At 35.1% G+C, this 23,709-nt stretch overlaps 2 protein-coding genes across 2 annotated transcripts; both read right to left on the reverse strand.

Moving 5' to 3' along the window:
- LOC111366623 lies at positions 1-647 on the reverse strand. The gene is made up of 2 exons (XM_022987340.1): positions 263-647; positions 1-179 (listed from the first exon to the last, which is right to left on the reverse strand). Exons 1-2 carry the CDS (start codon positions 645-647, stop codon positions 1-3), a joined length of 564 nt encoding a protein of 187 aa, XP_022843108.1.
- An 11,186-nt stretch (positions 648-11,833) lies between these two features.
- LOC111367210 (probable LRR receptor-like serine/threonine-protein kinase At4g37250) lies at positions 11,834-15,172 on the reverse strand. Its single transcript, XM_022987965.1, has 3 exons — positions 14,936-15,172; positions 13,149-14,835; positions 11,834-12,636 (listed from the first exon to the last, which is right to left on the reverse strand). The coding sequence occupies exons 2-3, from the start codon at positions 14,806-14,808 to the stop codon at positions 11,942-11,944; spliced, it is 2,355 nt and encodes a 784-aa protein (XP_022843733.1). The 5' UTR covers positions 14,809-14,835; positions 14,936-15,172; the 3' UTR covers positions 11,834-11,941.
- Positions 15,173-23,709: the final 8,537 nt, after the last annotated feature.

The raw sequence follows: 23,709 nt of genomic DNA on the forward strand, positions 1-23,709 counted from the left end.
CTACTCCGATAAGATCCCCATTTGAACAAAGGCTTCATGAGACAGTACATTAGCTGCACTTCTGTTGTCTACCAGAATTCTCTTGACTTCAAAGTTGGCGATGATGACCGATATGACCAGAGCATCATCATGAGGGAATGTTATGCCTTCCAAGTCTTTTGTTCCAAAAGTGATGTCCTCTGTACAACCAAGATCTGATCTTGAGATGATTGGAGGCTGCCTGGCATATTGTTTACGTCCGCTACTAGAATCTCCCCCCGACCCTTTGGGCCCTTGTCTCTGTTCTGATTATTCCTTGGGCGCTTGTCATTGCTAATGTAAGAGCCCAAAAATTCTCTTTTTATAAGAGCTTCAATCTCTCGCTTCAAGGTGAAACAGTCTTCCACTGTATGTCCATGATCTCTATGGAAATCACAGTAATTACTCTTATCACGAGTATCGGGTGGAGACTGCAATCTGGGAGACCACTTCAGTTCCTTTGAATCCTTGATCTCCATCAGAATGTTGGATCTTGAGGTGTTCAAACGGCTAAAGGATGTTGAGGAGGGGTCCTGCCTTGGCTTGACCCGAGGTGTATCTTGTCTCAAACTGGACTCATGTGGCCTTTTCTGATCTGACCTTCCTAATGAGGCTATGGTTTCTTCCATATTGATGTATTTTTCAGCTCGTGTGAGTAGCTCGGTTACTGACTTCGATGGGTCTTAGACAAAGACATCTTGAATGCTTCACACTTAACGATGTATGTCAAAGCTGAGACTGCGGCAGTGATATGTAGATCGGGGATCTGAAGCCTTTCCTTGTTAAACCTGGTCATGAAACTACGCAGTGTCTCATTGGGTCCTTGACGCATCTGCATGAGTAATGCGGCTGTCTTTCTGATTCGTTTGCTGCTTGCAAAGAAAAGCGGAGAACTTATCGGCCAAATCTGAGAAAGAGGCAATAGAGTTGGGTTCCAATGTGGAAAAACAATATCTTGCTGCGTTTGTGAGGGTCTAAGGAAAAGCCTTGCACATCACTACATCTATTTTCATGATAATACACATTAAGATGATTGATGGGATCGGTTGTCCCATCGTACTTCTTTATCCGAGGATACTTAAACCTATCCGAGAGAGGGTATGAGAGAACCTCTGGAGTGAACAGCGTATTGGGGGTGAATCCTGTTGCTACTCAAGTATTCTGTTGCATACTCACTGCTATCCCTTCTTGAATAATTCTAGCAAGTTCAGCGGAGTCCATTGTAACGAACCTCAAACCTGAAGCCACTTGCGGTGCACCTGAAGTTCCAACCCTGCCATCATCCTGAGCAGTACGACGGACTCGAGCCCGGGCATCTGCCATAAAACCACTTTCGGGGGTTGGGGTATGAGACATGTGCGAATTTCTCTGGCTTAACAATTGGGTTAATCCACCTACTGACGAAGTTCCTCAAAAACACCGACGGTAACAAAAGCTTGAGAAGGTGTTGGCATCTCCGACGATTATTCTTGAGGGACATGGCGTTCCTCAGGAGGAGGAGGGTTATCCAGGACGGATGAGTTTGCTGGAGGAAGACCTGAACGTGTGTTGACCATGGCTTTTGGTAGCGCTTCCCACAGACGGCGCCAGTGATGATGCCAAAAAAATGTACCTGAAAGACCTCGAACTGGATGATCGAACTCCGAACTTGGACGAACTTGAGTGAACACAAATGGTTTTCGAATACCTGAAACAAAGGCAACGAGGTGTGTGCTCGTCGTCCCTCCGGTGCTTAAGTCAGATAGGAAATTTAGTGCGTGAGGCTATAAACTGTAAATAATGAAAAACGTACCTCAAGAATGAGCTCGGGACATGTATTTATAGGTATTGATGATAGAGTCCTAAAAGGACTTAATCATGTGAGATCCTTATCCTTGTAGGATAAGGAGTTAGTGTTTGACTCCAAGTGTTCAAACATTGTTTGAGTTGGAGAAGGAGTCCAATAGGGTAAGGATTGTGGTCTAAATAGAATTTGCACTCTTCTACGTTATTGGAAAGAGTGGGACAAGAGCATATGAGGTCGTCGAAAAGAACATACCCCCGACCTCACTTTTGATGGATTTGGAAGAGGTTGAGGTCGGGTTAAAATAGGTCGAGATCGTGGTTGGTAGATATGGGAGCATCACATACCAACGATGCTGACACAAGGATTGAAGGCACTCATTGCACTTGGGAGATCTTCTTTATTGGCAAAAACAAGAAGTATTGCATCCCGTAATTCATCCTGAAAACATATCAAGGAATCCAAGGTAACAACTTAGAAACCGACTGATGGGAAATCTTGTCTAGAAGTGTTGTAAAATGTACAAACTAAACATATCTCACTAAGCATGCGATGGAGTTCGTCTCTAGCTTCTGATATTCTTTCTCTGTCATTACTATCCACAACGAATATAAGTCCATGAGTGTTCTTGAAGTAATGCCTCCATAAAGACCATATTTGTAAATTAACGAACAAATGACCGAATATTCACTTTCTATATTTGCATAGGCTATCTAGTAGTAATGGTAGCATTCGGTATTACAACTGCTTCAAATCTTAGTTAAACGAAATATTAGTTCTAAGAATTCATCTAACGACCGCAATAATTATTATAGATATCTCTACATGTTGTACTAAATTATTGAATTTTAATATATGGTCTAAATCTATAACTCACTTCTTGATTCGTAATAGATTTTCAAAATCATTGAATAATTAGCCAAAGAATTCAAAGAATTAAGTACATAACTAAAATTAACATATATGCATTTAAAGAACTTGAATATTGAATAAAATAAACATATTACATTGTTCGCCCTAACTATGAATTAAGCTATTCATAATATGAGAGAAAAAAAGCATAGAGTTTATGACTGGGTTTAGAAATCTTGATCATGGAAAAATTGGATCTTGTACCAAGAATCTTCTTCAACCTCAAAAGTTTTCAAACCTTAGCTTTTGCTCTTTTATCTTGATGATTATGTCTTCTCTCCCCAAATTTTATGGAACTTCATCAAAAGTGTCAAAAACTTGTATTTATAGCTGCCTCCACTTTTTGGTTGTTGTAGGATTTTTATGGACTTTAAAGGACCAAAATCGCGACCTAATCCATATCAGCAGCTCTGCGAGAATTTCAGCACTGCACCTTCTTTAGTATTTTGTCATAACATTTTTTCCCGATATTCGATTGAGACGATTCGAATTGGGTTTTAAAGATAATTCAAAGGGCTACAATTTTATTGAAATAAAATTTTCCAATTCGAACATTTACTAGGTCAAAATGAGTTTCAATCCCCAGCTAAAAATCTATAATATCCTTGTGCTGTTGAAAATTAATTTGTGAAAATATTTTAGCCATATTTCACTCTTTTTGACTTCTAATTGCATCTAATTGACTCATAGTATTCTCAAATCTTCATCATGAGGTTTGACACAACTTTTAAATAATTAAACTTTAGTTCTCAAACTTTGGATCTTGCCCCCCCTTTTTGCCAATTTTTGCTTTTTCTTTTAATTCCACCTCCATTCATCGAGTTTCACCTAATAAACTAAATATTTAATAAATTAGGTTATAATTGTTCAAAAGAACTATTAAATGTCTATATCTTTAGGTCCAAATAAGTATATAAAATACACTTATCATGAATCATAAGAAATCGATGTGATTGATTAGTAGTATTAGTGATGCAAAAAAGGGTTGTAGTGGGTAGAATTTTTATGTAAGTTATTACAAAGGGATAATTGTACAAAAAACTTCAAACCTTTGAAACATTAGCAGACTTTTTTCAAACTTTTGATTTGTTGCAGTTGTCACCCCTACCATTTTCCAAATGTTGCAGGTGAAGCCCTTTTGGAAAGTTTTCATCCACAATTCTGTCAGTCAGCCAAAAAATTAACTTTTGACCACATTTTTAATATTTTAATAAGGTGCAAAAGAATAAATTTTCATTTATCATATTAAATTATTAAATTTTAAAATAAGAAATAAGAAATAAAAAAACACACATATACACACAATCGTCTTCTTCCTCTCTCACCCCTCACCCAACCTCATCCCACCCCTACCTCAAACCCAAAATCCACCTGACCATTGCCACTTCCACCTCAATCAAGAGTCCTGCACCTTAATCAATTGACCTGTAAGATGAAGGAAACTGCCTGACTGCAACCAAATCAACTCTTCAAACCACCGATTCAAAAAATGAAACCAAACCATTTGACATTTAGTCATAAATTCCAAAATTCCACAATAAGATATTTGGAAACTAAATTAAATCTAGTTATATTACACCCAAATAGGAACAAAAACTACAAAAAGAAATCTCACCTTGTTCTTTTATAGCCAATGATTGGTGCCCTTGAGGCCCGTCAGCTACTTAAACCTCTAGTTCCGCCTCTTTATTTCTCTCTCAATATATCAAACAAAAAGTGACGAGAAAAACTTAAAAAACAAATATAGATCTTCGTGATCCAATCCAAATCAAACAAATGAATAAAAATACATGTCATACATGGAGGTGGTGGTGGTCGGTGTAGATTTTGGATTTGAGGTGGGGGTGGGTGAGGGGTGAGAGGAAGAAAAAGATTGTGTGTGTGTGTGTGTGTGTTTGTTTTTTTTTAATTTAATTATTTAATGTCATAAATGGAAAGCTATTCTTTTGTCCCTTTTTAAAATATTAAAAAATGGTCAAAGTTAAATTTTTGGTCAACTGACAGAATTGTAAATAAAAACTGTCCAAAAGGCCTTCACCTACAAAGTATGGAAATGTTAGGGAGGACGACTACATCAATCAAAGGTTTGGAAAAAGTGAGTTAGTGTTTCAAAGGTTTGACACTTTTCCTGCAATTATCCCTATTATAAATATTATAATCTTTTATCTCCTTGAATCTTGATTAATTAGAAACAGAAATCACATAAGCTGTATGAGTTTGTTCTTTTGATCTTTCAACAGATCGTGTTAAAAGCTGAAGGCAAAAAGAATGAAATAGTGTGGATGGTTATTGCAGATACCAATTGTAGGAATGGTAGTAACAATCTCTCCAAGTTTCAACTTGTACAATAGTTGTTTTGGCAGAAGCATCAAATCCCACGATCAGTATCCTCATCTCTTGCTTCGCGAAAACATAGTCACCAGCCGGGATATGGCCATACCCATTGCTGCAACTAAAGAAAACAAATTACTTAATAGAATCTGCACATATAGAACAAATTAAGCCCCCATTTGGTATTGCTTTTTCATCCCAAAAAATTGATTTTTTGATCGTTATTTTACGATTCCAGACATTATTTTTGACTTTTTCACTCACAGGTGGCCCCTATTTCTTTCCATAATGATCATAAAATCAATTCTAATAATTACTAATTAACGAGCCCTAAAGGAATTTATGTGAACTCACTGGGAGAATAGGAAGACCCAAGATTATAGAGACAAACTAAAACAGACGAGTTGCTTTCGTTGCTGGCTTAATATTGAATCCATCAAAGTTAGATATGGTCTAAAGGAGCCAATGGTAAAAAAGAATAGGATTCTCTTATGGTCTAGATGGAATAAAGGCACCAATCTCGTTCTCTTTTTGGCCTTTTGGGGATAATGCGTCCATTTCCATTTAGAAATGGCATCTTTTCATTTCACTAATCGTTTTGCATTTTGTGTAGGGACTTCCACCGGAAGCCATGGATTCTTAAGGGTATGCAAATCGTATTATGATATTAAGAGGGTATTTGGTGGAGATTGAAATTAGATTTTTTAGTAGATTGTGATAGAAGTTTTTAAAATGTGTAATTGAAAAATAGTGGAACCCTGTGAAAGATGTGGTTAATATTGATTGTTTTACTTTGACTTAGATTAAAATTAGATTTTAATCCGACTAAACATGATATTCTTAGATAAATTGCAGAAGGGGGTATTGTCATCAGGAAATTTTCAGATTATTCCATTAGCGATAGCAATAGAGCATCATTTTCATCCGTGGTTATCAAAAGAAGATGTTTTTGACCAACTTACAAACAATGGCAGTGCGTCATCTTGATTTTGAATATATCTTCATAATTTACAATATTGGATGTTATTACACAAGAAAAGAAGCTAAAATCATATTCATTGGAAAATTCGAGTTCAGTCCATTATTACCCTTATACATGTAAACTCAAGATTTGTTGAAAAATTCTACACATGAAAGTAATGTTCCTGGTTTGATTGATAATTTTATTTAATGAAAGTATCTTTAAAGAGATTGTTACAGAACACAAAAATTCATGAAAAAATAAAAAATAAAAACCTTATCATTTATATTTACATTGTTGGAGTTCGAACTTCGACACTAAGGTTGGAAGCAATACCCTTGAGATCGGCTCGAGTAGAAGGCCATTGTAATCCACAGAGACATAATGATGTTTCAATCCCTGCCACCACTGCCATGCCTCTCCACCCACCAATCCTGGATTGGCACTTGCTAACTCTAACGTTAGCACCTCTCATTCAACCAATCAACCATGAGTAATGATTATGTGTTATCATGCCACCGTTGCTTGATGGCCAAATTATAGCCTTGATGTAATAATGGCCTAGTGAGGCCGAACTTAGCAACCAATCAAAGCAGTTAGGTCCCGTTTGGTACACATTAATTTAAAAATGAGAATTAAAAATATAGCCGTTACAGGCCTCACACAAAAGATAAAAAGTCAAATATGGTGGTTTGATTTGATGGATAACGATCATATTTTTCATTTTAATGAGAAAATAATAGGAAACAAACAGGGGCTAAATCTTGGATAAGTGGCACACATTTCTAGGACAGTACTGTAGTTGACAAGACTTAAGTTGACCATTTGAGTGAACGTTATCCCTATATATAGGAAGAATTGATCCGCCCTTTGGCACAGCTCGGATCCACGCCTTATACTATTATATTTCCTCAAATACTTTCCCATGACAGACCAATCACGTATTCCTCTTCAATATCCCTAGCAATAAACATTTCTTTCACCTTTAAGTTATCGAGAATTTACTTCACATTTTTTAATATCAACATGCATAATTATGTAAAAGTGCTTCAGGGCTGAAAAGCAATAACCGGATTCATCTGGTATCAACAAATACTATACATAATCAAAATCAAGAGATTATTAATTTATAAACCAAATAACAGTTAGCAAATGGATTACAACAAAGTATTGGATTGTGTAAAGTTATTTTCCTGAAATTGCTTCCTTTGCAGAATGGAGGGTGGATGCAACAGAAGCGGCAGCATTTGCTAGGACATCACCGCTGGTGTTTGAGGCCGGTGGCTGTGGATGTGTCTGACGAATAACCTGCACTGGCTTCCGCTCTTGACCTTGCACTGCTGATGAACGGAAATCGGTAGTGTCCACCTTCTTCTCATTTAGATAATAAGGCCGTGGTTGGTTTGTCGTTTTTAACCCATTTTCCGTTTTCCATTTTCGAAAATTCGGAAAATACGTTTGGCCCGTCGTTTTTGAAAATGAGATAAAATTTATAACTGAAAACGTAAAACGACTTTTTATCATTTTCGACATTTTCAGTTATAAATGTCAAAAACGCTCAAAACGGGCCGTTTTCAAGGAAAACTAAAAATCGTTTTGAAAATGAAAATGGAAAATGAAAGTTCAAACCAACCACCACCTAAGCATTTCCAGTTTCAGTGTCCTGATAGCAAAGTTTACAACAATCTGGGATTAAAATTTAGCCTCTATTCACGAAATCGAGATAGCGTAAATCTTCCACAGAAAAACGAGCGGTGCATGTAATTTTTCACAGATAATGAACTAGCATATTTACATTAGAAAAACGATGAAAAAAACATAGCAGAGATCCAAGAGTCACACACCTTGTTAGCTGAAGCACTCATTTTGGTGTTATTGCTGATTGGTCTTTCAGACCTGTACTTGATACATTGAAATGGTCATCCGCTCTGTGACTTACATATTCCACAAAAATTAATTTTATAAGATTATGGCTAGAGAAGTGGTCTGTCACTTGCACATAGCTATTAGTTCGTTGTAGTTGTGGAGAGTCAAATCCCACCTGTCAGATTCTAACACGGTAGGGAATTATCCCATGATACAATTTTCTAAACAAAGAAAGTCGATCCATTTTGTTAATAAGTTTAACGAGCATTCATTTATTAACTCGACAATTTAATATCGTCAATGTACCACGTCTGTATTCCATCTAACATGTGACAATTTTCGTTAAGTGAGTAACAAGGATGGATAAGAAATTGTAAAAATAAGTGAGCAATGAGTAACATTTTTTTTTTCAATAAGTAGGTAGTAACTTAAAATAAATTTAATGGGTATTCCTTTAATAAACTCAATAAAAGAATGAAACTAGTGTTTGATTATACTGAAATACATATCTCTCCAACTTTAGATAGGTTGAACCATTCCAGAATTTTCGATCCCCGATGAAATAGGCTGAATCTATCATACCGATATTCGTCGCCAATCCTGATGCGGGATTTCCCCCTTTTGAAATGGTAAAGGGATTTGGGCTTTGCAATCTAGGGATGGGCCTATTCATATTTTTGCAGTTGGACCAGCAAATAACAACGCACTTTGGACATTAACACAAATGGCGCTAAATGGAAGTAAAAAAAGTCCTTTCAATAGAAACGTTTGCTTCAACATTAAGCCCATAAATTTAGTTTTTTAGTAGATTTTGATAAAATCAATAAATTGTATAATTGAAAATTTGAATCTCATTATATATATGGTTGAAAAAGAATTAAAAAAAAAAAAAAAAACTAATCAAAGAAGTCATTTTCACACTGCATTTGCATTGTTATTGTGGTTTTTCATAATTAACGCGGAACGAAAACGTGCATAATATTTTATAACACACATTATTATTCAAAAACAAGTGTGGAGATTTCAAACTCTTATCACATATTTAAAGTGTCAAAGCGAAAACCTAATTCAATTGACAAATTCGAATAGAATTAGAAAATTGCACAAATGATAAAAATACCCTTGCACTGGCTCAAAAAAATTTAAAACGAATCTTAAACGATGAAATTTGATCATAAAGTTTGACAATGCTTGTCGTAGAGAATTGAAAAATGCTTTCGAATTGCACTTGCTTGCGTAAATCTGACACCCTAGCTAAAAGTTACCCACGTTTCCATATCCCTCCGTATTTTTCCTTTCCTCCAACTAATTTATGATTTTATCTTCTAACCATTCTGCATCAATAACAGTTTACATTACATGATTTTAAATTCTTGATTCATCCGAATAATCTCGATAGTAAAATTAGTGTAGACTAGTTCATAGTTTATATTGCTGCCCCTACTCAAAGAAATATCTTTATCTTCTCATTTCACTTGATATGGATTGAGATGAGAAACAAAAAATAGAAAAATATAAAAGTATTTTTCGACTATATGTGAGAATCTTGTCCATAGTCGATATTATAGAGATTAGCAAGTTAAGATAGTCAAACGTTAATAGAACTTGTAGAAGTTAAACAATGTTTAAGGGGACAAAAGTATGTTTTTTGAACTGAAAGTAACGTTCTCACTCCAATATGGTGTGAAGCCATGAAGCTATACTCTCTCAGAGATTTAGAGCATCTTCAATAAACATTTTAAATACAAAATGTTTTATTTTATTTTAAAGAACATTTTAAGAATAAGTTCAAGAGAGTGAGTTTGACTCCAAATTTAGAGAGTCAAACTCATTTTCTATTCTTATTGTATAATGATTTTATTTAATAATTTATATATTTCAACACTCTACTTCTTAAACTATTCAAATCACATTTAAATTGATCAGTTATTGACATATAAAAAACTACGTTAAATAAAATATGAGGAGAAATCAATAAATGTTTCTTGAGGAAAATAGAATTAGAGCCAAAATAGAGAGCATTGTAGGAGTAAATAAAAATTTTGACTCTTTAAGTTTAAAGATGTTCTCTATAAGATATGAGATGATCTTTATAAACAAAAAGTCTCTTAATAAACCAATTCAAATTAATATTGAAGTATCGATAGCTTTATAGTACATTTTCAAATTTTCAAATTAATTTTTTATTTATCACCATGATAAATGGTCAATATTTTAATTTCATATTAATAAGGATTCGACAAACCAACTTGATCCGAACCGAAGTGGGTCCTATCTGTTGCAAGTTAAACATCCAACTTGATCAATACAACCCGAACCAATTCATTATGAGTATGAGATGTTGTATAGATCTATTTGTACCAAGTAGTTTACCTAATGGTTTACCGAATTGACAAGTAAATGCCCCCTATCAGAGGGGCGGCTTCAATAGGGGGTCGCCACTTGTCAATTCGGTAAACCATTCGGTAATTCCTTATGTTTTTGTAGCATAACCCATGAGATGTTTATACTTTTCTGATTTGATAAATGCTCGTTGGATGAGTTTCATATTTCACTATGGTTGCTTGATTTGTGCTGAATGAATAACTGGAATGGATGCTTTTATTGTTAGTGTGTATGATAACTTGTATGAAGTTTGATGTGTTGGGTAAATATCGAGTTTATTGTCTAAGTATCTAGTTTAAAGTTCGACAATCAAGCAAATTCAATATTTCTCGGGCATACTTGAATTTTGCATTGTAAACTGGAGCTTTTTGGAACAAATTCAAGGTTTGCCCAACAAATTTGATATTTTCATAGCAAATTCAAAAGTTGACATGCTAACTCGCCAAATGTCTATAAAATTTAATATTTATTTTCTTAATTAATCTGAAATCAATATTACAAATCGAATTCGTTTGGGTTGGTTTGGTTGTTGCAACATGATTAGATCGATTTGAGCATATATGCACTGAAATCGACGCAACTTGATCCACCCCCAACCCCCTAATATCGATCATTTACTCCATACAATCAATTACTAAAGAGTCAATCATTAGTTGTACGAATAATTTACAAACGAAAGGACTTATGACGTAGGTACCTTTACTATTCAGTTAAAATTATTGGCAAGTGTAGTTTTCTCTGGTCAACGATGGCCCAAGTAATTAGACTTTTTAACAATTTTTCTTCTTATTAATAAGATAGGTCACTTTACTCAAATCATACCCTAGTGAGATGATGCATTGACCAAGAAGGTTTAGTTATTAAAAATTGTAGCAGTTGCAATTATTTGATTATTGTCGACCAACATTTTGAAAATTCTAAATGGTCATGTATTGAGGCAGAATCACACCCCCTTACCTAACGAAAACTTATGAATACATCACATCCACTTTCATAAAAGTTAAAGCTCGGACATTGATTATCGTAATTTGAAGGGACATCATGATTAATAAATCTCTGCTACACTGCTTCACCTCACCACCAATTACTCCCAATAGAACACGTGAAAACTATGACGTCAACACCAATTATGTAACCAATTACAAGTGAGCAATAATTATTCAGCATTAGTTTGTTATGTTATCATTACCTGACACCATATTTGAGACGTAGGTGTCATGAAGACCTATTTGGCCAATCTCATCAGCCAATCAAGAAGTTAGAATTTTCCACGATGGCACGCATTTTTATGTTGATGATATAGTAGAAAAGACCTTGAGCGAGCAAGTAGCACGAATTCACATCCTATAAATAGGACCAAATGGTCCCCTCTTAGGGCAGAGCTAGCGGATTAGGAAGTAAACATTCCCAAACTTCTCTTTAGGGCAGTTTGTAAAATTTTGATTCAATTCCAACAATATTTACTTAAATTTTTTGTTTGAGTTGATGTAATCTTATCATGTCATTTTTAATCGTCAACATGAGTACATGGCTCGACTACCATAGTAACTTATATAGGACATTAAAGAACTGCAAAATGATCAAGCAAATCTATGATCGATTATTCTAATTGAGAATTCAGAAAAATTATAATATGTTAATCAATCATTCATACTCATCTCTACAATTGGGTCCATCCATCATTGCTAATGAACATAAAGGTATGGTGAAGAAAATGAACTAGTTTGAAACCTCTCGAGTGCTTGGAGGACCTCTTTCATGGTTGGTCTCTTTTGTGGGGTGGGAGATATGCAAGTGTATCCTAATTTTAGTAGTGCCAAGAAAGCATCCTCTTTTCCCTCCACGTCAGCTCGGATCGGCACATCAGCCATCCTCAACACTTTTCCCTTCTCCTCGACCGATGATATGGTAGCCCCAATAGCTAAGCCCGGGCCCGTTTCATCCGAAACAATGATTTTGCCTGTTAGCAATTCAAGCAACACTACACCAAATGAGAACACGTCCCATTTTGGGTTGGGTTTAAGACTTCGCAACGACTCCGGTGCATGATAGGGCGATACACCTATTGCACTTGGGCTGGGGCTGGGGGTAGCCCCACCAGCAAAATCTTGGAAGCTTTCGCGAGAGGCTGTGGACCTCTTGCTACCCAAATGCCGAGCTGATCCACTAGCCTTGTAGCTGTTATCGCCCATCACAAGCCTTTCGAGCCCAAAATCTCCGATCTTGGGCTCCATATCAGGGCCAAACAGAATGTTGCTGGGCTTGAGGTTGCCATGCACATGCTTTTTCTCATGGATGTAACACAGTCCACGCGCAACACCTTTTGCTATCTTGAGCCGCATTTCCCATGGTAAATGACAAGGTGAAGAGCCAACTTTCCCTGAAAATCATAACCCAAAACGCGCAAGTTAGCATTTATCAAGTTCCCATTCATTTCAATTCAAGGCCAGTCCTTTTCAATGCAATTAATCACTACAAATTACAAAACGACATTTGGCGCGTTATGCTTGGCATATATTGCTATCATGAACCGTGGGCCCAGGTTAAGAAATAAAACCAAAAGCTACAGACACTGTTGACTTCCGGTGGATTGCTGATCCTGATTTCAATTTTCAGTGCATTAAAAGCCAAGGTTTCAGTTACAACAACTCCACCGTCTGGTCTTAGTGCTGGCTTACGTTAGCAAAAAAACATACTCTTTCTTACATTGAATTACATCAAAATACGACGTCTTAAAATGTATTTGTCCCTAGTTGTAAAAAAAAAAAAAAAAAGAAGCTAAATTGAGTATCTAATCATGCATATTCTTGCAAAAATGAATTTAAGCGAAAATTAAAAAACGAGTCCTGGTAAGAAAATTGGTTACAAGAACAATTAAGTCAGGGGACTTACTGTGACGTGCATTAGCCAGGCTGCCATTGGGAACAAAATCGTATATGACCAGTTTCTCATCAGTGCCCCAATAGAATCCTCGAATCCGAACCAAATTGGGGTGCACCAATTTAGCAATTACACGAACCTGATTATGGAAATCCCTGAACCTCTCCACACCATTTTCCCCTATTCGGCGGACTGCCAATGTGGTGCCATCTTCAAGAACTGCCTTGTACATTATACTAGATCCTGATGCACCCAAAATGTAGGCCGATGCTTTAAGCAAAGTCTCTAATTCTAGCTCCTTTTCGCCGTCCACAGTAACAAGTGAACCATTTTTCTGTTCTTGGGGTGGGTGATTTTCTTGATCTTCAGAAAGAACCTCGTTCTCCTTGCTTACTGAATTTGGAATTTCTTCATCCTCGGCGTGTCTCTGTTTCTTCAAACAAGTCCATGTTCTTAACCAGTTGTATTCTTCCGAGGAAGATGACGAAGATGCCCAGTCAAACTCTTTTGCACTTTCTGCCTCTTCTTTTATCGTACCTTCTATGCTTTTCCTTTTCTTCAGACGATATACGTACATGAAAATCAGTGCTACAATTCCAATTCCAGCCACATCTCCAATTACTATTGCCAGGATAGTTCCAGTTCTAAGCCCACTTTTTTTCCCTTGTGGTGGACTTGGGGTGGCGCCAACTGGTGAAGCAGTTGCCGGAGTTGAGTCTATGGTCTTGGGTATGGCGGCAATTGCTGGTGGAGAGCCTGGTGATGAAAAAGTATTTGGCGGAGTTGCAATTGAAGATGGAATTGGACAAAGATTATTCAGTGGCTTCCCACATAATTCAGGATTGCCGGAGTATGATTTGGTGGCTTGGTTAGAGAAAACGTTGGAGTCTGGAATTGGACCGGTCAAATTATTGAATGAAAGATCTATTGTTGCATTAGAAGGAATTTTGGTGGCAAATTCAGGTGGAATTTCGCCGGAGAGTCTGTTAAATGAAACATTAAAGTAACGCAGATTATTACCTCCAAAATCTGGAGGTAATGATCCATTAATCAAGTTGGAAGACAGATCTAAAACCTGAACAGAATTAAACCCACCGGGAAGTGGACCAAAAAAATAATTATTCCTCAAAGAAATGGCAGTTAAATTCAGAAGAGTTGTTAGATTTTCCGGTATGTATCCGGCGATAGCATTGTCGGAAAGATTTAAAACCTGAAGATTCTTGAGTTTTCCTACAAGCTCCGGCAGTGTACCAGAAATCATGTTGTTGGAAAAATCAAGAATTTGAAGCTCAGAAGCGGTAAATAGAGAGGAGGGAATTGAACCATTAATAGAATTGTTGGAGAGATTTAGATTTCTAAGATGCTGGATCATACCAAGAGTGGCTGGAATTGAACCAAGAAGCCCTGAATCTGGAAGAGACAAGCCCGTGACCCGAAAATAGGCATCGGCAGAGCCCGGAGTGCCACAGGTAACACCATTCCATGAACATGGTATTTGATCATGGTAATTCCAGCTCCGTAGAGCACCGAATGGATCGCTCAAAATACTGTACTTGAAAGATAGCAAGAGAAGCCCGTCATCATTAAGCCCGAAACACTGTGTTCCAAGCAGAGAACTTACGAGAATTCTCCACCACCATAAACGGATGAAACAAAAACTTTGGAAGGTCATGATTTCTCACAATTATCCCACATTTCTCTAAACACAGAGAGAAAAAATTGACTGAGATTTATGATGAGAACTAGTTTAAAATAATATTGAGAGGAGTAAATATATATATAACAGAAGCACAGCTCACCAGAAACCAAACTCCCTCAGTCACCAATATGCCCTCTTCAGACCTTTCTGATGGGATAAACATAAAATAATGATGGGATAAATGATGATAATTAATGCTCTCATGAACACCATTAATTTTCATCAGTATTGTAATCGAGAATGCAGAGATTATTAGTATAGGGGAATAGCATCTTTGCTAGGTGACACCAAGATGGAGTTAAGGAGTTTTGCAGTCTCCTCATCACAGTCATATTGACTTTACAAAAGGACAGTTAAATTATTGTCATTATTGGGGTCTTTATTAACATGGGATGTCACATTACAGTAATCCTAAGATTTTATGTATATTAGATCTGAGGTACTAGAAATCTGACTGAATTTCTGGAATTAAATAATAAATTCTTTACATAATAAAGATTCACGAGGCACAGATTATGAATATAAGTTGGATGTGGTCAAAGGTATTAAAACTTCGTAAAATTGGTGGGCTGTACCCCTCATCTCATTAGAGTCACAAAGTCCTAGTATCCATGCATTTTTATTGCACACCTCGAGTCGTTAGTCGTTACCGATAACGACAAAAATTTAGTTCTAGATTCAATAAATTTAGATCGACTATATAAATCTTTTGTTCGATTCATTGTTATTAATTATATACGACAAAACGGTGTTGTTTGTCTTTTTGTTCAATAAATTTAGATTGACTAGATCAATCTTTTGGTTTTCCATTTTGTTCGACTCATAGTTATTAATTCTATACGACAAAACGGTAAACTAATCTTTAAGTTAAAACATAGTGGGGTTTTGTTTTACCAGCAGATACAAAGTACAAATATAGTGACTTTACTTCCTCGTGATAGTGGACAAGATGAGAAGATATGGACCACCAAATGATCATTTGGCTCTTGGCTCAAGTCCATCAACAAAGTGTTACTTGCTGTTGGCTTCACTATAAGCAGCCACATTTTGAGTCCCTTATCAGCAAATTAAAGGCGTTTGGTCTTTAGTTATCAGTTTACACATCAATTCTTGGAACTAGACCACCATTGAGGGTGAGGGGCCTTCACTTTGTCATTTTGGTATTGCATTTTATAAATAAAATTTGTGTGTGAGAAAGCAAGGACACTACGAGCGTTTGATAATTTTTTTATGTGTTTATAACTTATGAATTACACGTAATGTGAAAATTATAAGTGACTAGTAAATTCTATTATTTCGACCAATTTAAAATTTCATTTTAGAAACTAGTCTTTTCGAGGATGGGGAATCTAATTAATGGTTGGCCATCTTTTCATCTCCTTTCTTCTTTTCCAAATGTTGAGGACACTTTATCTACTTTATTTTTATAATGATTCAATCTCCAAAGGCGGCTTACCCACTGAATCTCCAATTGAATACAAATTAATAAATAATTTATAAATTCAAATTCAATCAAAATCACAATAATTTTAACCGTACTATCATAATTATAATTCTCTACCAATTCCTTTTTTAGTTCTATTGCATGGTAAGGACTGACTAAAGAAAAAGAAAAAGAAAAGAAAAGCTTCCTTTTATTTTATTTTATGTTTTTTTTCCTCTTTTTGCTGTACAAAGCCAAACTGAATGAATGCTTCTATCTTCATAAATGGTGATTATGTCTGTCAGTCTTAAGTGGTAACAGAATGGAAAGCACAAGGCCCTCTGTACAGTGCATTGATTTTTCATGTCAGGAAAAAAAATGATAGGTGAGAAACTAGGTTTGGTCCCCTATTTACATTTTACCCGGAGAAAGTTCTTTAGAAAAAATGGGAACAAAATTTTTGATTGAGTAAAAATCGAATGAACAAAATTGTAGACTTCAGTTAATTGCAATGATCAAAATTATCAATGATTGCTTTTAAAAGTGGTTCTGTCTACCTAAGACGGTGATTCCTGACCTAAAGAAAGACTTGAATATTAATAGAACTTGTGATTTCTTCTTAATGCGAAGAAGATAAATAGCTTATCTCGATGAGGATGAACATGAAGTGCAATTCCATTCAGAGTAATGCTACGCGATTTGAGTTGATGGCCCCGGAGATAACCGCACATACACATGGGGGATGGGGATTATTCTATTCTCATGGGACCCACACATTCCATGTAAAGGTTCAATCATTGAGGGTGTCATCCATGACGGTCAAGTGACATTCCCCTTTCGTTCAAGGGGATGAATGTTAAAATATCTAGCAAAATCCCATGTTGATTAGATGGAATAAATAATCAATATGAAAAATTGGACTACTCGTCTTATACTATATTTAAGGGTTTTAAATCGTGGATTTTGTAAAATGTATAGGTAGAAAACATTTTAAATCGAATTAAATATTTGCAAAATGTGCAATTAGTGTTTATTTGATAGTGCTCATAATCATGGACTGGGCTATCTAACTAGTCGAAAAAAATAATTTTCTGTTGTACTTATTGGCTATTATTGATTCTTTTATTCTTTTAATACTAACATTTTAGGTTCGAATGTCCAACTTGGCATATAATTTATTAATTTCTATTATACAATTTCATCTTTTTTCTTTGGAAATTACAAGCTGAAATTTTGTTTTTTGTTTTTTGTTTTTTTTTAAATTGACGCTTTAATAAAATGCTATAGTAATGTTGATTACTCAAAATTTTAAATGAATGTCACGCGTGCTATATATGGTCAAATCATTAAGTTTGAACAAAATATAGTTGATTGAGCATACTAAAAAATCGAAATTTCAATTTCAAGTAGTTAAAATGATATTTTCTGTATGATGTGACCGAAATTTAATTAAAACACTCGAAAGTCTTATCGTAATTGTATGTGTCCTAAAATTGGTTTTCAATTATAATCACTAATTAATATTGGAAAATGACATTTCGATGGATGTATAGGGTACATAGACATGTGTGTATGTCATAAGACGAAAAAATGACATCGATCACACCAAAAATCAAATTGAATAAAATAAAATTTCTCTAATAAGAATTCTTCGTAATATTATAGTATAGAAAATCACTTTTTTTTTTCAACTTTAATTAATTAAAATTTTATTCCTGCACAACCTCAACTTGGCTATTGTACAAGGTTGGTTGGGTGCGTTGAAATTATTTAGTTAACTCCAAATTCTAACATAACCTTAATTAAATATTAATGGGTCAAATATATCAAATGTTATTGTCTTGAGCATGGGTGTTTTCATAATAGAAATTCTGCATATGACAATATTAGGTTAAAATTGTCTGAATAGACAGATTATGTTAGACTTTTTATTAAATCGCGTTGAATATATTAATAAAATAACAATTTTATACTCTTTTGTCATCCATAAATCAACTTAGTACATGAAAATATTTCGTAACAAGTAATAAATAAGACCGTGTTGATATACAAACATTGTCGTCAAAAATAGATCAAAATTAATGAAGAACACAAGGAAAAGAGGTACGTAATAAAATTTTATCAGTTATATCATTGATTCATGTTCGACCGAGAAAAAGATTTTATATTAAATGATTCCCGTGAAGTACCATTTTATTTTTTTCCCAGTTGGGGCCAAAAAATGAAAGTTGTAAACACTGCTAACAAGATGCTCGATAATAATTCTATTCTACTTTAAACTTTGATATATGGTGGGGCAATGGAAATTCCTTTAGAATTTATTCATCTCGGTTTTGTTTTTTCTCACTGTTACTTGGCATATAATTTAGCTAGACAACTTTATGACTTTGAATGTGAGCTGTGAATGCACGTGGGTTTGTTGATTAATCAAAATAATTAGCAAACCGAAGCAAGAGAATGTGGGGATAATGGGCTGTTACACTTGTTGAATTTGGTTATGTGCTTCGAAAATTGGTCTGACACTGTGATATATAACGTAATTAATCAATACATATGTGAGTAAACCTTAAGCAATTATGGGATACTTTCGGTGTTCGCAAATTATTTCTTGTTCTGTTCTTGGAGAAACGTATGTTGCCACATGCTCTGCCTTTTTTCCTGTCCCACTTTTGTCCATTCAATGGGCAGAGAAATGTGCACTGTCGTCTGTCGAAGACAAAGTCGTACGTAAACTTTAGTTTTTAATGAAATGCTATTTCACATCAGAATTAGATAGAAAAATTTAGATTCAAATCTCGTCATAATCGAATTACGAAAAATTTGCATGACATTTATAATAGTATAAACATAGTACACACACATAAGTTTGACTGTTTGACCAATTGTGCTGTGAAAGTGTGCACAATAACGTGTTCATCACGCCACCTTTAATAACGTATGTAGCCATTGAATAAGGAAACCAAGACGTTGGGCAAGTTGCGGTCTCGCTTGGCTAAAATGTTTTGTCTGTCTTCATTTCCATACGGTCTCACAGAATCTGCATCACATTTTCCTAGCAAAACTTAGCTTGTTTGGCTAAGCTTAAAAAGTTCTAATATTTCTAAAAATATCTAAACTACTTATTTTCAAAGCTATCCCTCGTTGGACGACGTCTTTTTTTTTTTTTTTTTTACTATTAATGAACTTCTAATTTTCCTCTTCGACCTGAGAAAACACATGGTCAAGCCAAAGCCCTTAACCGCTTGAATAGAATTCATATCTCCTTCATCTGGTTAAGGAATGAGGAAGTCCATGTAACTAATCTAGCTCTTCAATTAGACCTAAGGGAATCGTGGCTGCTCCCTTGCAAAATGGATGAAGAGCTGGAGATCCAGAGAGAGGAGGTAAATGAGATTGAGTCGAAATTAAAAAAGTGGAAATTACACAATACCATACATTAAAAATTTCACATTCCAAAGTCAGATGGAAAGTTTTACTATTCAAAAATCAGAAAACCCTAATTTTCTCACATTTTTTATTAAAGATTTAATAAATCAATTCGTCCCAAATCATTCATTCTCTCTCTCTTTTCCCCATTTTTATTTTTTCTCCGACGACCGATCACTCACTCCGAGGACACTATGACGATGAAGCCATCATAGTGGAATGAGTGTCACCTCTAGCAGCAATTACACCCTCTGCGAGCGGATCTAAAGAGCGATGAGTGTCGTCGCGCGATTGGTTTTGGGCTATGGGATTGTTGAGGATGAAGGTGGACAGATCTGTGTAGGAGTGGTTGTTGGACGGTGGCTCTAGCGATAGGTGGTGTTTGACAGTGGGCTGCGGTCGTGGATCTAGCGGTGAGGTGCATGGTTGATGGCGGTTGCGGTGTTTATTATTATTTTTAAATGGTTGATGGATGGTGGCGATACGGTGTTGGGTTGTGGTGATGATGGTGGATCTGTGGTGGTGATTTTGGCTACGATGGTTGCGGTAGTGCTGTTGCAAGTTATAGGGTGATGGTGGTGATGGTCGTTTGTTGTTAGGGATTTGGATGGTTTTGGCATTGATGAGGCTGGCGGTGGTGCTGGATTTGGCGAGGGGTGGTTGGCGGTGTTGCAGTGGGTGGAAAGAGATTTTGTAACCAATTATGTTATGATTATTTTGTAATCGATAAATAATACGTGGCCAAATATGTGATCATGACTAAATTTATAATAGATGACTGTGACTTACAATTGATTAAGTTGTGATCAAAAAATTAATTGCGATCAATTAATCTAATAATTTGAAATGAATATACGAATTGTGACCAATAAAAGTTGTGATTCTATGACCAATGAATAATCTATGACCTATAAAAAAATTTATTTGTGATCGAAAAATAATATGTGGCCTATAAAATTTTGGATTTGTGACCGAGAAATAAGTTGTGACTAGAAATTAATTCGTGACTAATTAATTTTTTTATTTGTGATCGATGAACAAATTATGACTTGCAAAATTTTTGAATTGTGATAGTAAAATAATTTGTGACATAAAATTTTTTGTTTGTGACCAAAAAATAATAAATTAGTAATTAAATTGTGAATTCGTGACCAAATTGTATAGATTTATGACCTAAATATGTTAAATTAATAAAATAATTAAATCATAAATAAATTTAAATAAAAATCTGATTTTTGAATTTTGATACTTGTTTTCTTAATTTTAAAATATACCATACTTAAATGAAATTTTCCCATTAAAAAAAGGTTAAATTGTTAGACGTTCCATTTCGATGCTATATTGTTATATTCCTCTACCTAATTATTTAACAGCATCGTCCAGTAGCTTTGGGATTGGGCAGATTTTAGCCCAAGATTGAATTGGATTGAATTCTAGCTCATTTAGTGGCCCAATTCCTCTTTCTGGACTACAGACGTGACTTCCTCCGGGGCCTTTCGGGCCATAATTGGCAAGTAAGAAATTTTTTATCCTCTTCAACTGACATCTTACATGATAATCAACAAATAATTACTCCTCTTTAGCAAAAATTAGGGTCGCATATAAAATAGAAAGCATGTATAATTCGTCCAATAATAGAATCCTTAATTACCCTAAAATTCGAGAGGGAAAAAAAAAAAAAAAAAAAAGCACTTTACTTATGCTTATTGGGAATGAAAATAATTAGCTTATTACGTCAATATCACTTTATTATTGAAAGTGATTTAAGTACGAAAGGAAAATTAGTGGGTAATGACAGCTTGATTACTGTATAATTTATTAGCACAAAATTAATCTCTAATTGGTTTGGTTGTGTTGAAAAGCAACTGCTTTTTGTTTACTATCGGTGTTACTAATTATAACTCACTATTGACATGCATGCAAAGGACCCCATGCCTATGGATAAGATAGCTCAGAGACAAATATTCTCCATTAGGTTAATTCACAAAACCAGTGCTTGTCAATTTCCAGAAAGTAAAGTAAAACTAGATATCGTCAAGACTAATTATATGTTCAACTCAGCATGCGTTGAGCATGTGGGCCGACGAATGTTGAGCTCGGCCCACACATGCCCATATTTTGTAAGTATTACTCAATTGACACGTCTAAGATGAACCATCTTTGTATTACTCAATTGACACGTCTAAGATGGACAATCTCATTACGACGGTTCTTAGCAATTGTAGAGTTCATTTCAACGTAATAAGTGGCGTTTTTGACACATCTATTAGAACCTATACCAAGAGAGTACGAGTTTTAGTTATAGTATGAGGCATTGATAATTGTTCGAAGTCTTATTTCTAATTTTCTCTTTACACCATGGCTAAGAGAATAAGAGCCATGAAACTTTGAAAAACATCCGACAATATGCCTATGCATAGACTCAACAAGGCAATGATAATTGACTTAGGTCACTTATTCAAATAAGAGCAGCCACGAACACAGTTTCTACAGTCGAAGAAGAAAATTGATTTGCTTTAAACTCCGTTTGAGTCCCATTTTTCTCAAAATTCATTTTCAGTGACACATTCTTTTATAAAATAGTTTTACCCATAAACTCAGATAAAAATCTATTTTCAACCATACATTCATAAAAAATTCACTATTTTACAATACATTTTTTTCCTCAAAAATTGGGCATCAAACGAGGCTAAATGAGCTCTAAATGTAACATGAACCCAACCTTACCCAAACTGTAAAGACTTGGAGATAGGCTCCACCCCCTTTGCCATGTGTACTTTAATGGTTAGAAGATTTTTATTTTTTGTTAAGAGTTTATGATTGAGAAGAAGGTACAAATTAGTCCAATTGTTTCGAGAACAAGTTTAGCTAAAACATCGACAATTTACTTTTAAAAGTAAACTGTTTAATGAAATGGTCTATTTGATTTATTAAGAGTCTTAATATGCATCTCTCGACTTTTTCCATAACATGTTTCATGCATCGTTCAAGATCAGAAAATTGTGATGGATTGATAATTAACATAAAATTTTGTTGAATCTTATAACAAAAATCGCAATACATGATAGTCTTTCTTGTGATGCTCTTAGCATAATGCGACTACTAACTATTTATTTACTTTAAATCTTGCAATAGATTTAACTTCCAAAACCAATAACTTCTAACTTCTTGTCGTTTTTAATTCGTTAAAGATGTTAACGAATGAAGGATGTATTTGTAACAATTTCAAAAGTTACAAGTGCATTTACGATTTATCCAAAACTTGGTGGAGTTAAATATGAACGTTATAGAAAGTTGATTATGTGCACGTATGGTGCCGGAGGAAGCTTACGGCGTGTGATAGCTGGAATCATGGGGGTTGGTGCGGTTTGGAATCCCAATGAACGGCGGACTCTCCCTATTTTCCAGCAATGGTTGGTTACAATTACATATAATAATTGTGTTTTGTTTTTTAATTCTAATAATTAAAAGTTCAACAATTCTGCTATACCAGCTCGAGGAGGGACTAAATAGAAGAGAACATGTCCCTCATAAGGTAGTCGAATTGGTGGAGTAGGTGAGCGTGGAGATATTTGATCACGAGTTCGATTTTCTCTACCAATATTTTTTCGGGCGAGCCTGTCGTATCGGACTTGCCTAGTGCGATTTACCTGATTGACGTGATATGCAGGCTATTACGTTAGCCCAAGAGTTTATCCAGTGATCAATCGAAGGTAGCGGTTGCGGATTTCTCCGCCATAAAATAAATAAATAAATAGAAGAAAACATGTGTTAACACAAAATTGAACAATTTGAAAAATAAAAAAATAAAAATTCAATCATACGTTGTCAACCCAGTCTGTCCAATTTTATCTGTCTTTGAAACTGTTCGACTATTATTATTCAAAGTTTAATGCAATCTAGCTGTCATACCCAACTTCCCAATCTTTCATGGCGTGGGCCTTTATCTCATTGACGGTTCAAAAGGAGACAACTACTTATTAAATAATACTATATCACATAACCTAAACAACTTTGGAATTATG

Source organism: Olea europaea, chromosome 18, assembly GCF_002742605.1.
Source record: "Olea europaea var. sylvestris chromosome 18, O_europaea_v1, whole genome shotgun sequence".
NCBI classification, from domain to species: Eukaryota; Viridiplantae; Streptophyta; class Magnoliopsida; order Lamiales; family Oleaceae; genus Olea; species Olea europaea.